The following is a 13,924-nucleotide window of genomic DNA, read 5'->3' as shown; positions in this document are numbered from 1 at the left end:
AATTCTCATACTTTTAATGAAAAAGGTTAACGTATATGCTCTGCCCCAATTAGTAACTAAAAATAATATACTTAGATATTTTCAGTGCTTAAATTAACTAATGACTATGGCTATTTTTTGATTTCTATTAAATTCTTAATGAAAGTAACTTTCTTTAGTGTAGACTTTTAATTGGTCTTGAGTGACACAGCCATCAAAATATTACTATTTTATCAATACATGTGCTGAATATCAAGTGGTAAAAATTAAGTTGTAATATACTCATATTTAAGAGATATATTATCTGACTATTATTCAATCTTTATTTCAAAACATAATATCAGTCTTCTAAGTCTTCGCAAGAATTAAAATTCTATATGTAAACATCTATAGCAACTATTTTTGGACTATTACCTCTGTGTAAAAACTAGATATTCCAGCTTGACATGATGCAAAAGTCTCTCCAAATTGTTTCACAAAATCTAAAATAAAATAGAAAAACAACCAAGATTTCATTTTAAAATAAAGACAAAATCTGCATAATTTTGTTTATTTATAAATCCTTATAAGTATGCCTTTAAGATCTCTTTTACAATAGTATTATTTTAAAAATTAGTAAGTAGTAAAATTTAATGTCACAAATCTCTTCCATGTTGATCTTCAAAATATCCCTATGAAATAGCAATAGAGATATCTATGCAGTCTCTTTCTCAGGGGAAGAACAAGCAACATACAAAAAGTTGTCAGTGGAGCATCTAACAGGTAGGATTTATGGCTTCCAGTTCAGGCTTCCATTTAAAATAGGCCTCCTAGATCTTGCCCAGCTGAAAATAACAAAGTCAAGGTTTGCATGGAGATAGAGGGTCCCTTCTCACAAATCCCCCACGAATGTGTGCTTTGTGAAACTTACTATGGGCACAAAGCTTGCTTTTCCTGAAGAACTGACATAAGTAAACAGAGGACCACATCTTTGTTTCGGTTTTGCTAACCAGAAATGTTGAATAAATTGCTAAGTCATTTATAATTACCACTCCTTGTCATGCTTTTTAATTCCTTTTTCTATTTTCCCTGCTCCTATATATTTTTTAAGTTTAATTTTTAGTTGTCTTAGGTTTCTGCCATCATGTTTTTTTTCCCCCTCATAGGATGTGGCTAAGTGTGTGTGTGTGTGTGTATATATATATATTTGTAGAAGTGCACATTGTCATCCATGGACATCATCAACCCTTGCATAAAGTTACCCAGAAAACACATGAAAAAATGTACTGGACCAAAATCGACACCAAAGGAGGCACCAGCATTTAATGAAGGAACCAGCCAGCGGCAGGACAAGACCTGCAGCACATGAACATTCAAGTGCATCATCTCACACGGTTACAACAGCCAGAAGTGGTTGCTGGGTCAGTTAAAAGCGCCAGACATGGGGCCAGCTTAGATGGGCACGGATGCTGCAGTTGAAGGGTATCTTTAGCTTGCACCTCTACTAGACTGTCAAATTAGATTTTTTCAGCCTATACAGCTAATTCCTATCATCGCACTTTTGTGCACTTGATTTTGAAGGAAACTGAGATCAGCAAGGGGAAAGGCCTCATCTGGACTGGAGATTATGACTCAGGCTGGCCAGTATGCATTATAGAGAGACTGAAGACCTCAAATGACCATGAGGGCCTCCACACTCAATCATAGAGAAATGCCCCAACTGTGAAATATTTTTAAATGTTAACCATAAACTATTATGAAACATGAGACAATAGCTAGAGGAAGTTTTACTGCAACTAAGAAATTAAAATCCACCTTTTATCTTCTTGGCATTCAAAGACAAATTAGGAACACAGATGATATGACCTCTGCTATGATGTCAAACTCCAGGCATGAAAGAGGCCAGTATTAATAGAATCAATGCAATTTGGCTACATCCTGCAAGTCTTGTCAAATAATAGAAATTTCCTTTGGACACTGAGGTAATCATTTTGGTTAAAAAAAACCCTGGAAACTGCCATTCACGTATATTCTTTCTAAAAACACATTTTCAGAATTTTAGTTCTGTTACAGGTATCATTTCTTCAGTGTTCTGTTGACATTCAACTCCAACTGCTTGTCTCAGTTTATGTCCTGGCTCTGTATGCACTAATGCCACCTATGACCTAACATTTTTATGGGAAAGACCTTTCAAACTTACATTAGCAATTTCTTGCAGTTTCAAAGAAAATAAGTGAATTCAAGGGCGGGGGGAGACTAGTGAGTGGAAAAGATCTGCCCACATTTATATTTAAAATTTTTCTGAATCTTGTTGGAAGTTAAAGATAAAGCAAGAAACAATTTTCTTCCTTCTAATCAGATTTTTCAATCTATTTCATAATTTTCCTGAGTTGAAGATATATTTAATGTTAAAATGGAAAATTATCAACTAGATGCTAGAACTATTCAAATGAATAGTTTGCAGAATTCCTGGCTCCAAAAAACCACAGTTGCTGTTCAGTCGCTCAGTCATTTCTGACTCTTTGTGACCCCATGGACTGCAGCACACCAGGCTTCCCTGTCATTTACTATCTCACAGTTCATTTTTGAAAATTGAAACTGCAATTGGATTAGCAAAAAAAGAAAAAAGGAAATAATAATATGAGACATTAAAGAGAACATAGCTATTTTCAAAGATCCTCCCACCGCTAACCAAGCATCCAAAATTGAAAAAAAAAAAAATTTAAAGGCATTCACATATTTATCTTGATCCAGTTAATATCAAAACCATGCCTTACCTTGATAGCATGGAGCTATTCTCTTACTCAGTTCTGTTCGTAAATCAGAAGGCATTCCATAGCAAACACCCGTGGGGAGCTTAGACTCAGTCCTTATGTAAAATATATTTTTCCATCTATGCCCACAAGTCTGAATAAAACATAAAAGTAGACCAAATGATGTGAAAGTCTCACCCAGGGTATCTGGTTTCACGATGTGATCAGGGAACTTTCCCAACAACCTACCACAATGGAGCCGTTTTCTCCAGGCTGTCTGGAAAGCGTGACCCCCAGCCATTGATTATCTCTTTCTTCCAAGCAAGTCTTTCCACAAGGATCTCCGAAAGGACTACCTACAGCATTGAAAATAATTTTATCAGCAGTTATCTTGAACACAGTGTTATTCTGCAAGAACAGAGAAAACAAGCATGCATGCTTATCCCCAGTGTTTTTTCCTCCAGCTTCTGTGGAGTACCGTCTTTCCTTGCTTCCCTGTCATCATATATTTGGTGCACATTGTGGGGGTAACCATGAGTTACTCTGTGCTAACATAATTGCTCTCTCACTGTGATTTTTGTTTGTAGAAAAGACCTCTGATTGGTAATGCCAAGAAGAGATGGCCTTGATATAGGAGATAGCTTACCAGCATGACGAAGAGAGGGGAAACCAGTTTAAACCAGCATGGGCTGTGCAAGTTTAACTGCATTATGTAATGCTTGGCAAAGAATGTGCACCTTTGTCTTGATCATTTATCTAGCAACGCAAGCAACATTACCAGAGCACTTTCTAAAATGTTTCATGTATTGAGACACTAAGAATAGAAGGACCACAATATGGTCCTCAACATTTAAGGCACAGTTTGTTGAAGCTGGAAGATGGTGACTGTGGGAAGCGGCTGTACATAATTAACATACTAATAATGCCTACCATTTTAAACAAACTGCCCTATGGTTTACAGTTAGTGGAACTGTGATGTTTTCAACAAAGAAAAAAGACTTTGAAAAACTGGATTATCTTAGGATAGAAAAAACTTCAGAAGGCACTTTGACAAAGGCATGAATAGCCAGAAAGCCAAAAATAAAATATTACACATAAGCAATACTTCTAAAATGTACAAAAAAAATAAAGTGATATTCCCAGTGACTTTTTCCTTATTTTGTTAAAATCACTTCTTTGCTTTATGGCTGGGATCCCATATTAACTGTGATTTCAAGTAAGTGGTTTTGGGGGAGAATAAGATGCAGCATATTAAGATTCCTTTTGCTGCCTAGTTCCACACACCTCACATGCAACGTGACAGGTCCACTCCGCTTGAACTTACTTCTAAAGGCAGATAAATACATTTGCATCAATTTGACTGGATAAAGGCATGGAACTTGAGTTTTTAAACTTAATTTTAGTACCAAATTTCATTCATTGATAGGTGCCATACTCTAAATCATTAGGCACCTATCACCCTAACCCCTAGATAAAGCTTCCTGGGCAAACTCAGAATACTTACACAGATAATGTAGTATTGGAAAGTGAAATTATTTGCAGTAAGTCTCTGGGTAAGAGAGAATTTAAGGGGTGTGGAAAGATATTTGTGTATACATTGTATTCATTTGCTCATTCTCTACCATGAAGTTCAGGACAAACCAACTCTCTGACATAGCTAAACTGAAAAAGTTTCTTAGCCCCTTCTCTGGAGATTGATTTCATAGGTCCAAGGGAGGCCCTGACTACCCAGGTGTTTTTCATGATGTGGAACACCATTACTATGCTATGTGGATCATCTTTTTTTGGCCGAGTTTCTTGCAGAATAGTAATGTCAACTCCCACCTCCTGGTAGTGCCTGCCAAGAGCGTGAGACAGAGGAAGACGACTAAGGATAGGTCTGGAAAAACAAGGCTGGGCTTCATTAGCAATGGCTACTTGGAATGGGCTTCCCAGGTGGCTCAGTAACAGAGAGTCTCCCAGCCAATGCAGGAGACATGGGTTCAACCCCTGGGTCAGGAAGATCTCCTGGAGGAGGAAATGGCAACCCATTCCATTATTCTTGCCTGGGAAATTCCCTGGTCAGAGGAGCCTGGTGGGCTACAGTCCATAGGGTTGCAAAAGAGTCAGAGATGACTTAGCAACTAAACAGCAACTTGAAATGGCAAGGAGCCTAAACCTTGATCAAGGATGGGAGCATACGGTTTCCTTATTCAAGTTAATAAAGAAAAGAAGGGACAGGGGGAGGGAAGGAGAGAAAGACAATTATATTGTAGCATCGAGTGGGTCAAGCCTAACAAAGAAAGTTGTTACTATGGCTACATTATGCCCATGTAATTGAAAGAAAGTGAAAGAATAACAAACAAGACATTTTAATCTTCATTATGATACAAATGTTTGACTTTTTACTAAAACTTCTATTTTTTTAAAGTAATGTCAAAAATAGATGATAAATGGTGGATTCATCTACTCAAATTTGTGGTGGCAAGAACACACAGAACTGTACAAAAAAGTTCCTAATGACCTGGATAACCATGATGATGTGAAAACTCACCTAGAGCCAGACATTCTGGAGTATGAAGTCAGGCGGGCCTTAGGAAGCATTACTATAAACAAAGCTAGTGGAGGTGGTGGAATTCCAGCTGAGCTATTTCAAATTCTGAAACATGACACTGTTGAATTGCTGCACTTATGCCAGCATATTTAGAAAACTCAGCAGTGGCCACAGGACTGGAAAAAGTCTGTTTTCACCCCAATCCCAAAGAAGAACAAAACCAAAGAAAGCTCAAACTGCCACACAATTGTGCTCATTTCAGCAAGGAAATGCTCAAAATTCTTCAAATTAGACTTCAACAGTACATGAACCAAGAACTTCCAGATGTACCAGCTGGATTTAGAAAAGTCAGAGGAACCAGAAATCAAATTGCCAACATCTGCTGGATCAAAGAAAAAGCAAGAGAATTCCAGAAAAACATCTCCATCTACTTCATTGACAACAACGAAAGCCTTTGACTGTGTGGATCACAACAAACTGGAAGATTCTTAAAGAGATGGAAATACTAGACCACCTTACCTGCCTCCTGAGAAACCTGTATGCAGGTCAAGGAGCAACAGTTAGAACTCTACATGGAAAAATGGACTGATTCCAAATTGGGAAAGGAGTATGTCAAGACTATATATTGTCACCCTGCTTATTTAACTTACATGCAGAGTACATCATGCAAAATTCTGGGCTGGATGAAGCCCAAGCTAGACTCAAGATTTCTGGGAGAAATATCAATAACTTCAGATATGCAGATGACACCCTAATGGCAGAAAGCAAAGAGGAAATAAAGAGCCTCTTGATGAAGTTGAAAGAGGAGAGTGAAAAAGCTGGGTTAAAACTTAACATTCAAAGAACTAAGATCATAGCATCCAGTCCCATCACTTCATGGCAAACACATGGGGAAAAAATGGAAACAGTGACAGACTTTATTTTCTTGGGCTCCAAAATCACTGCAGATGGTGAATGCAGTCATGAATTTAAAAGACGCTTGTTCCTTGGGAGAAAAGCTATGACAAAACTAGACAGCATATTAAAAAGCAGAGACATCTCTTTTCCAACAAAGTTCCATACAGTCAAAGCTATGGTTTTCCAGTAGTCATGTATGGATGTGAGAGCTGGACTATAAAGAAAGCTGAGCACCAAAGAATTGATGCTTTTGAGCTGCGGTGTTGGAGAAGACTCTTGAGAGTCCTTTAGACTGCAAGGAGATCCAATCAGTCCATCCTAAAGGAGATCAGTCCTGGGTGTTCACTGGAAGGACTGATGCTGAAGCTGAAACTCCAATACTTCGGCTACCTGATGCGAAGAGCTGACTCATTTGTAAAGACCCTGATGCTGGGAAAGATTGAAGGTGGGAGGAGAAGGGGATAACAAAGAATGAGATGGTTGAATGGCATCACCGACTCAATGGAGATGAGTTTGGATAAACTCTGGGAGTTGGTGAGGGACAGGGAAGCCTGGTGTGCTGTGTTTCATGGGGTTGCAAAGAGTTGGACACGACTGAGTGACTGAACTGCACTGAACTTTGAGACCCCATGGACTGCAGCATGCCAGGCTTCCCTGTCCATCACCAACTCCTGGAGCTTGCTCAAACTCCTGTCCATCAAGTTGATGAGGCCATCCAACCATCTGATCCTCTGTTGTCCCCTTCTCCTCCTGCCTTCAATCTTTCCCAGCATCAGGGTCTTTACAAATGAGTCAGCTCTTCGCATCAGGTAGCCAAAGTATTGGAGTTTCAGCTTCAGCATCAGTCCTTCCAATGAACACCCAGGACTGATCTTTAGGATGGACTGGTAGGATCTCCTTGCGGTCCAAGGGACTCTCAAGAGTCTTCTCCAACACCACAGTTCAAAGGCATCAATTCTTCGGCGCTCAGCTTTCTTTATGGTCCAACTCTCACATCCATACATGACCACTGGAAAAAACATAGCCTTGACTAGATGGACCTTTGTTGACCAAGTAATGTCTCTGCTTTTTAATATGTTGTCTAGGTTGGTCATAACTTTCCTTCCGAGGAGCAAGTGTCTTTTAATTTCATGGCTGCAATCACCATCTGCTGTGATTTTGGAGCCCCCCCAAAATAAAGTCTGACAGTTTCCAGTGTTTCTCCATCTATTTCCCATGAAGTGATGGGACCAGATGCCATGATCTTAGTTTTCTGAATGTTGAGCTTTAAGCCAACTTTTTTACTCTCCTCTTTCACTTTTATCAAGAGGCTCTTTAGTTCTTCTTCGCTTTCTGCCATAAGGGTGGTGTCATCTGCATATCTGAGGTTATTGATATTTCTCCCTGCAATCTTGACTCCAGCTTGTGCTTCTTCTAGCCTGGTGTTTCTCATGATGTACTCTGCATATAAGGTAAATAAGCAGGGTGACAATATACAGCCTTGACGTACTCCTTTTCCTATTTGGAACCAGTCTGTTGTTCCATGTCCAGTTCTAACTGTTGCTTCCTGACCTGCAACAGTTTTCTCAAGAGGCAGGTCAGGTGGTATATTATTCCCATCTCTTTCAGAATTTTCCACAGTTTATTGTGATCCACACAGTCAAAGGCTTTGGCATAGTCAATAAAGCAGAAATAGATGTTTTTCTGGAACTCTTTTGCTTTTTCAATGATCCAGTAAAGAGGTGGACACAAATGACTGACTGAACTGATGTACTGATGTAAAAGCTGGACCATAAAGAAAGCTGGGCATTGTAGAATTGAGGTTTTTGAACTGTGGTTCTGGAGAAGACTCTTGAGATTCCCTTGAATAGTAAAGAGACCAAACCAGTCAATCCTAAAGGAAATCAACTTTGACTATTCATTGGAGGGACTGGTGTTGAGGGCTTCCCTTGTGGCTCAGATGGTAAAGAATCTGCCTGCAATGTGGGAGAGCCAGGTTTGATCCCTGGGTTGAGAAGATCTCCTGGAGAAGGTAATAGCAACCCACTCCAATATTCTTGCCTGGAGAATTCCATGGACAGCGGAGCCTGGTAAGCTACAGTCCATGGGGTGGCAAAGAGTCAGACACCACTGAGCGACTAACACACACACACACAAACACACTCCAATATTTTGGCAACCTGATGCAAACAGCTGACTCATTGGAAAATACCTTGATGCTGGGAAAGACTGAGGGCAGGAGAAGAGGGGGATGACAGAGGATGAAATTGTTGGATCGTATCATGGACTCCATAGACATGAATCTGAGCAAACTCCAGGAGATAATGAAGGACAGGGAAGCCTGGCATACTTCAGTCCATGGAGTTGCAAAGAGTCGGACATAATTGGGCAACTGAACAACAACATCCCAAAAGACACTCCAATAAAGTATCTTCTCTGAAAATACCAAAGTCTTTCTAAAATTGGTCAACATTCAGTTTATTTTCCTCCAACTGCGCAGGAGGAAAATTAAAGACAGGAGAGAACAGAGGTCACAAACAATATATTATCTCTTTATAATATATTGATACTATAATATATTTATACTACTTTAAAATGCAATATGTTTAATGAACAGTTTCATTAAGATTACGGCCAATATTTAGACACAAGTTTCCTGTTCTAGAGATGCCACCACAAAGTTTACAAACATATAGTAATATGTATGCAATAAACATAGAATAGTTTAGAACCAGGAAATGCCATGTAAATAGCATGAAAATGGCCCCAGAGGTTTTTTTTTTTTTTGATTAATATATTTAATTGGAGGACCATCACTTCACCAGTGTGGTGGCCCCTGCCACACACCCACACACATCAGCCATGGGCGCACATGTACCCCCCATCCTGAACCCACCTCCCAACTCCTTCCCTGTCCCATCCTTTTGGGTTGTCCCCAGGCACTGGGTTTGAGTGCCCGGCTTCATGCATCAAACTTACACTGGAAAAGACCCCAAAGTTTTTATACAGGAAACCAGTGAATCATCATCTGTTTCTCAGCTGAGTTCTCTTACTTGTTGATTTTAAAATAGAGACTAGAGTAACTCCTATCTCAGTAACTGTTTTCCAGGTCCACAGATTACTCCCCTTTGCATCCTTTCTGCTTTAGTTTTAGCGCTCAGGTGACATCACAGTGTCATCACTGCAAGGACTCTCATACTTAAGAGTCACACACTTAGATAACTCTAGAAAATGAACAAACACACAGACTCCTGCTTACGTAAGTTTCTTCTCTCTACTTCCTAACACTGCTTCTGTCACAAGCAGCACCCAACAGCAACAATAATCTTGAGCTACTTTCAGCACTGGTAGCAAGGCAAAATCAGCTGGAAGAACAGCTTATAAATCTCCACTACTGAGCTGGGTCTCTTCTTAATTTTGAGCAACTTTCTGACCCCTTGGCAGAGGGGTCAGACCACATTGCCAGCCTATGCTCTACGTCTCTCCAGAGCTTTCCCTTCACCTCTGTGCTCTGGAGGCCACGCCTTCTCACATGGTTCTCAGCTCTGACTGGACATCAAGATCAGCTGGGGGAGTTTTGAGCAGATACTGACACCTGGTCCAGATTTGATGTGCCCAGTTTGAGATTCAGACCAGAATTTTGCACACAGTTCCCCAGGTAACAGCAGCATGCAGCTGGACTTATGAGCAACTGCTCTGCAATACGCATGCTTTGCCATTTCCTGTGTTAGACAATATTTGAAAAGGAACTACTCCATTTAGAAAATGATAGTAATATCTTTTTGCCCTCCTTGGTTTCAACAAAACATTGAAATAGCATATCAAATGTTAAGCCAGTTTTTTTCATGTGGAAATACAGTATTTATAATTTGGTCAGAAATGGTGATTATGAGAACTGTCATGAGAAAGTTAATTCTCAGGAATTTCCCTGACAGAACAACATAGATAAATGCAGATGATCTTTATATTTTATCCAAATGTCATGCTGAAATGACTTATAATCTGGTTTTCAATTCAGCTCATACAGTACTGATCTAAACTCTTAGTAAATCGAATCAGCTTCATAATTAAAAAAATGTACTTTACATGGTTTAACATAAACAAGGTTGGTAGAAATTAATATGTGATAATTTTCCATGCTTTTATACAACTAGAATGACTAATCCTTAGCACAGTTGAATGCATTTTCCCAGTAGACATTAAAAAAAAAAAAACGAAGCCACATGAAAACCATACTCCTTATTCTAAAAATTAAGTCCATCTTTCTCTTTCGTATTTTTCCTCTTTCAATTTGTATTTGGGAAAGCAAATACAAAGATGTATGCTTACTATTTGGTTTTCATTCCCACTTACTTATTTTGTTTTAGTATGTACATGAGTGTATAAATATGAATAAGTAGTGGTTTTGATAGATGGATACAAAGGATATCAGTACAAAGCCAATTAGGAACTTTTTTTGCCATTCCCTCCACTTTTTTTTTTTCTGTTTTTCATGTCATCTATTTTAGTGCCATTGTTTCAAGTGACAAAATACGACAGAGACTATGGGAGCCTAGATATTAGCTCTTGAGTGTCACTTGATGGGGGAAGACTGACTATTTCATTGACTGGCATTTCCACAGCACAGAACAGGGCCTTACATGCAGTAGGCAGGAACGGAATGTTTGCTGAGGGAGGGAATTCTAATGCCCACTTTTTCCACCACAAAATGCTCCACTAGAGGGTACTAGAGGTTGGACTCTTGAGAGACCCTTGGACAGCAATGAGATCAAATCAGTCAATCCTAAAGGAAATCAACCCTGAATATTCACTGGAAGGACCGATGCTGAAGCTCTAATACTTTGGCCACCTGATTTGAAGAGCCAACTCATTAGAAAAGACCCTGATGCTGGGAAAAGACTGAAAGCAGGAGAAGGGAGCAGCAGAGGATGAGATGGTTAGATAGCATCACTGACTCAATGGACATGGATCTGAGCAAACTCCGGGAGATAGTAAACGACAAGGGAGCCTGGCGTGCTGCAGTCCATGGGGTCACAAAGGGCCAGACACGACTTAGCAACTGAAGAACAACAGAGGATCCAACTGGAAAATTTTCACCATTCAAGGATCTAAACTTTGGAGAGGTCTTCTTTCTTCCTACTATTCTCCCCTATTTCTCTTCTAAAACACTAGTCCCGTAAGTTTTAAGATAGTAACAGATGGTCTGAAGGAAAACAATGTTTTCAGGTTTGAAGATCTTTACAAAGTGCAATATGTGAGTAGGATAGATTAGGACTGAGAATTAGGTGGGCCTCCAGAGATGGCTGTCTCAGAGGGATTTTGCAAGGGCTGTGGGCAGTAAATGAGGGGTGTGTGAAGGGCTTGGGCCAGCGCCCGGCAGAGAAAGCAGGCAAACATGAGTTGATGTTGACATTATTATTTTAAGGATTAAGCTAAAGATATGATTAAGGTACACATATGTCATGGCATATACCCTTCTCCATAACATATTTGTGGCATATCACTGTCAGTGACCAACCTAGACAGCATATTAAAAAGCAGAGACCTTACTTTGCCAACAAAGGTCTGCCTAGTCAAGGCTATGGTTTTTCCAGTGGTCATGTATGGATGTGAGAGTTGGACTATAAAGAAAGCTGAGTGACAAAGAATTGATGCTTTTGAACTGTGGTGCTGGAAAAGACTCTTGAGAGTCCCTTGGACTGCAAGGAGATCCAACCAGTCCATCCTAAAGGAGATCAGTCCTGGGTGTTCATTGGAAGGACTGATGCTGAAGCTGAAATTCCAATACTTTGGCCACCTGATGCAAAGAGCTGACTCATTGGAAAAGACCCTGATGCTGAGAAAGATTGAGAGCGGGAGGAGATGGGGACAACAGAGGATGAGATGGTTGGATGGCATCACCGACTCAATGTACAGGGGTTTGGGTGAACTCCGGGAGTTGGTGATGGACAGGGAGGCCTGGCGTGCTGCGGTTCATGGGGTCGCAAAGAGTCGGACACGACTGAGCGACTGAACTGAACTGTCAGTGAGCCCTTACCATACACATTCAATTCATTTAATTCTCACAGCAGCAATGGAGGACTGTGCTAACAATCTCATTTCACAAGTAGAGAAATAGAATCTTAAAGAAGTAAAGATATTTGCCCAAATTCATGTGGCTAGTAAATGGAAAAGATTAGAATCAAGTATAAGAAATTTTAGAATGAAATACTGCCATTTGCAGCAACATGGATGGATCTCGAGATTATCATATCAAGCGAAGTAAATCAGACAAAAATATATCAAGTACATGCAGAATCTAAAATATGATATTAATGAATGTATTTACAAAACAAAAATAGACTTATAGACATAGAAAACAAACTCATAGTTACCAAAGAGAAAAAGGTGGAGAAGGATAAATTAAGAGATTGGGATCAGCAGATCCAGATACAAACTATTATACATAAAAGAGACCAACAATAAGGTCCTACTGTACAGAGCAAGATATTATATTTGATATCTTGCACTAAAACATAATGGAAAAGAATTTTTAAAAACTTTTAGTAATTGAAGACCTCAAAGTAGTTACTTTCCACGAATCTGGAGTATATACAATAGAACTGTACAATTATTTCAAATGTATGAATTATCTGAATAAATTTCACTTTCTCATCTTTTCTGCCAGCTGAAAATGTGTAAAGTTTCTAGTCAACTTTCTAGGGTTCATGAAAAATGTCCCTTTCTTGGTCCCTATCTTACCCTGATCTTTTCCTCAGTTTAGATCAATTCTCAATACTTTGGCATTTCCACTGAGGAATGAGCAAGGGGTAAGACCAGACTCAAAGGTCTTCCTGTAGCCTTTTGACAGCTTGAGTGACACATTGTGGGTAGGGCAGCTTGGGACTTTTGGATGCAGTGACAAGTGTTTATCTGCCTGTGTCACTGGCTTAATCAGTTCAGACATTCGATTGGGGCTCTCAGACTGGTCTTCTGGATACTAAGACAACACACATATTGGTCTGACCTTTCAAAACATGACATAATTTTCAAGTTTTAGAAAAATAGTGAAAGACCTTACTTCCATCAATTACTTTTTTTAACATGAAGTTCTAGTCTATTGAAAGATTAGTCCTATATATTTCAAACTCTTCCACTCTAAATTTTTCTCAAATAATCCTGACAAACAAATGACTCTTCTTCTACGTTCTATAAAGCGTCATTCATTCAATATTTCTGTATTTGTAGAAGCAACAATTACTGAGTGAAACAGAATACAGAAAAGACTTATGGGATTAAAAGAAACATACCAATTCAAATATGACCAGAATACAAGGCCTACCATTGGAGGGTTATAAAAATTACAGAAATTGTAGGCCTGTGCATACAAGACTTTCTGGCACCTAGTAGGTGTTCAATAAATGAGTGGTAAAGGCTTCCACTCCCTAGTGTACCCACATTGCATTGATGTGGACACACCAGCAGAGGGAGCTCACGGTGCTGTGAGGTTGGATCAGCAGCATTCCGTAAGCTCTGTAAGCCAAAGGGCCCCTTGTTTTTATTTCTTACTGCTAAGTCACTTCAGTCGTGTCCGACTCTGTGCGTTCCCATAGACGGCAGCCTACCAGGCTCCCCCTTCCCTGGGATTCTCCAGGCAAGAACACTGGACTGGGTTGCCATTTCCTTCTCCAATGCATGAAAGTGAAAAGTGAAAGTGAAGTCGCTCTGTTGTGCCCCACTCTTAGCGACCCCATGGACTGCAGCCTACTAGGCTCCTCCATCCATGGGATTTTCCAGGCAAGAGTACTGGAGTGGGGAGTCATTG

At 39.7% G+C, this 13,924-nt stretch overlaps 1 protein-coding gene across 2 annotated transcripts in view; it reads right to left on the bottom strand.

Annotated features, from left to right (window-relative positions):
- The window catches only part of ITGA4 (integrin subunit alpha 4), a 99,182-nt gene that overhangs the window by 67,683 nt on the left and 17,575 nt on the right, over window positions 1-13,924 (bottom strand). For both annotated transcript variants that reach the window (XR_001919766.1, XM_013968519.2), the window contains exons 3-5: window positions 2,961-3,067; window positions 2,736-2,865; window positions 394-461 (exon numbers count right to left, since the gene is read on the bottom strand). Coding sequence is in view for 1 of the 2 variants with exons in the window: in XM_013968519.2 (XP_013823973.2) it covers window positions 394-461; window positions 2,736-2,865; window positions 2,961-3,067 (305 nt within the window). In the remaining variant the exon portion in view is untranslated. The remainder of the gene's footprint in view (window positions 1-393; window positions 462-2,735; window positions 2,866-2,960; window positions 3,068-13,924) is intronic.

The sequence above is a fragment of the Capra hircus genome, chromosome 2 (genome assembly GCF_001704415.2).
Source record: "Capra hircus breed San Clemente chromosome 2, ASM170441v1, whole genome shotgun sequence".
Lineage (NCBI taxonomy): Eukaryota > Metazoa > Chordata > Mammalia > Artiodactyla > Bovidae > Capra > Capra hircus.
The sequence above is the reverse complement of the archived record's forward strand: the minus strand, read 5'-3'. Positions and strand labels throughout refer to the sequence as shown.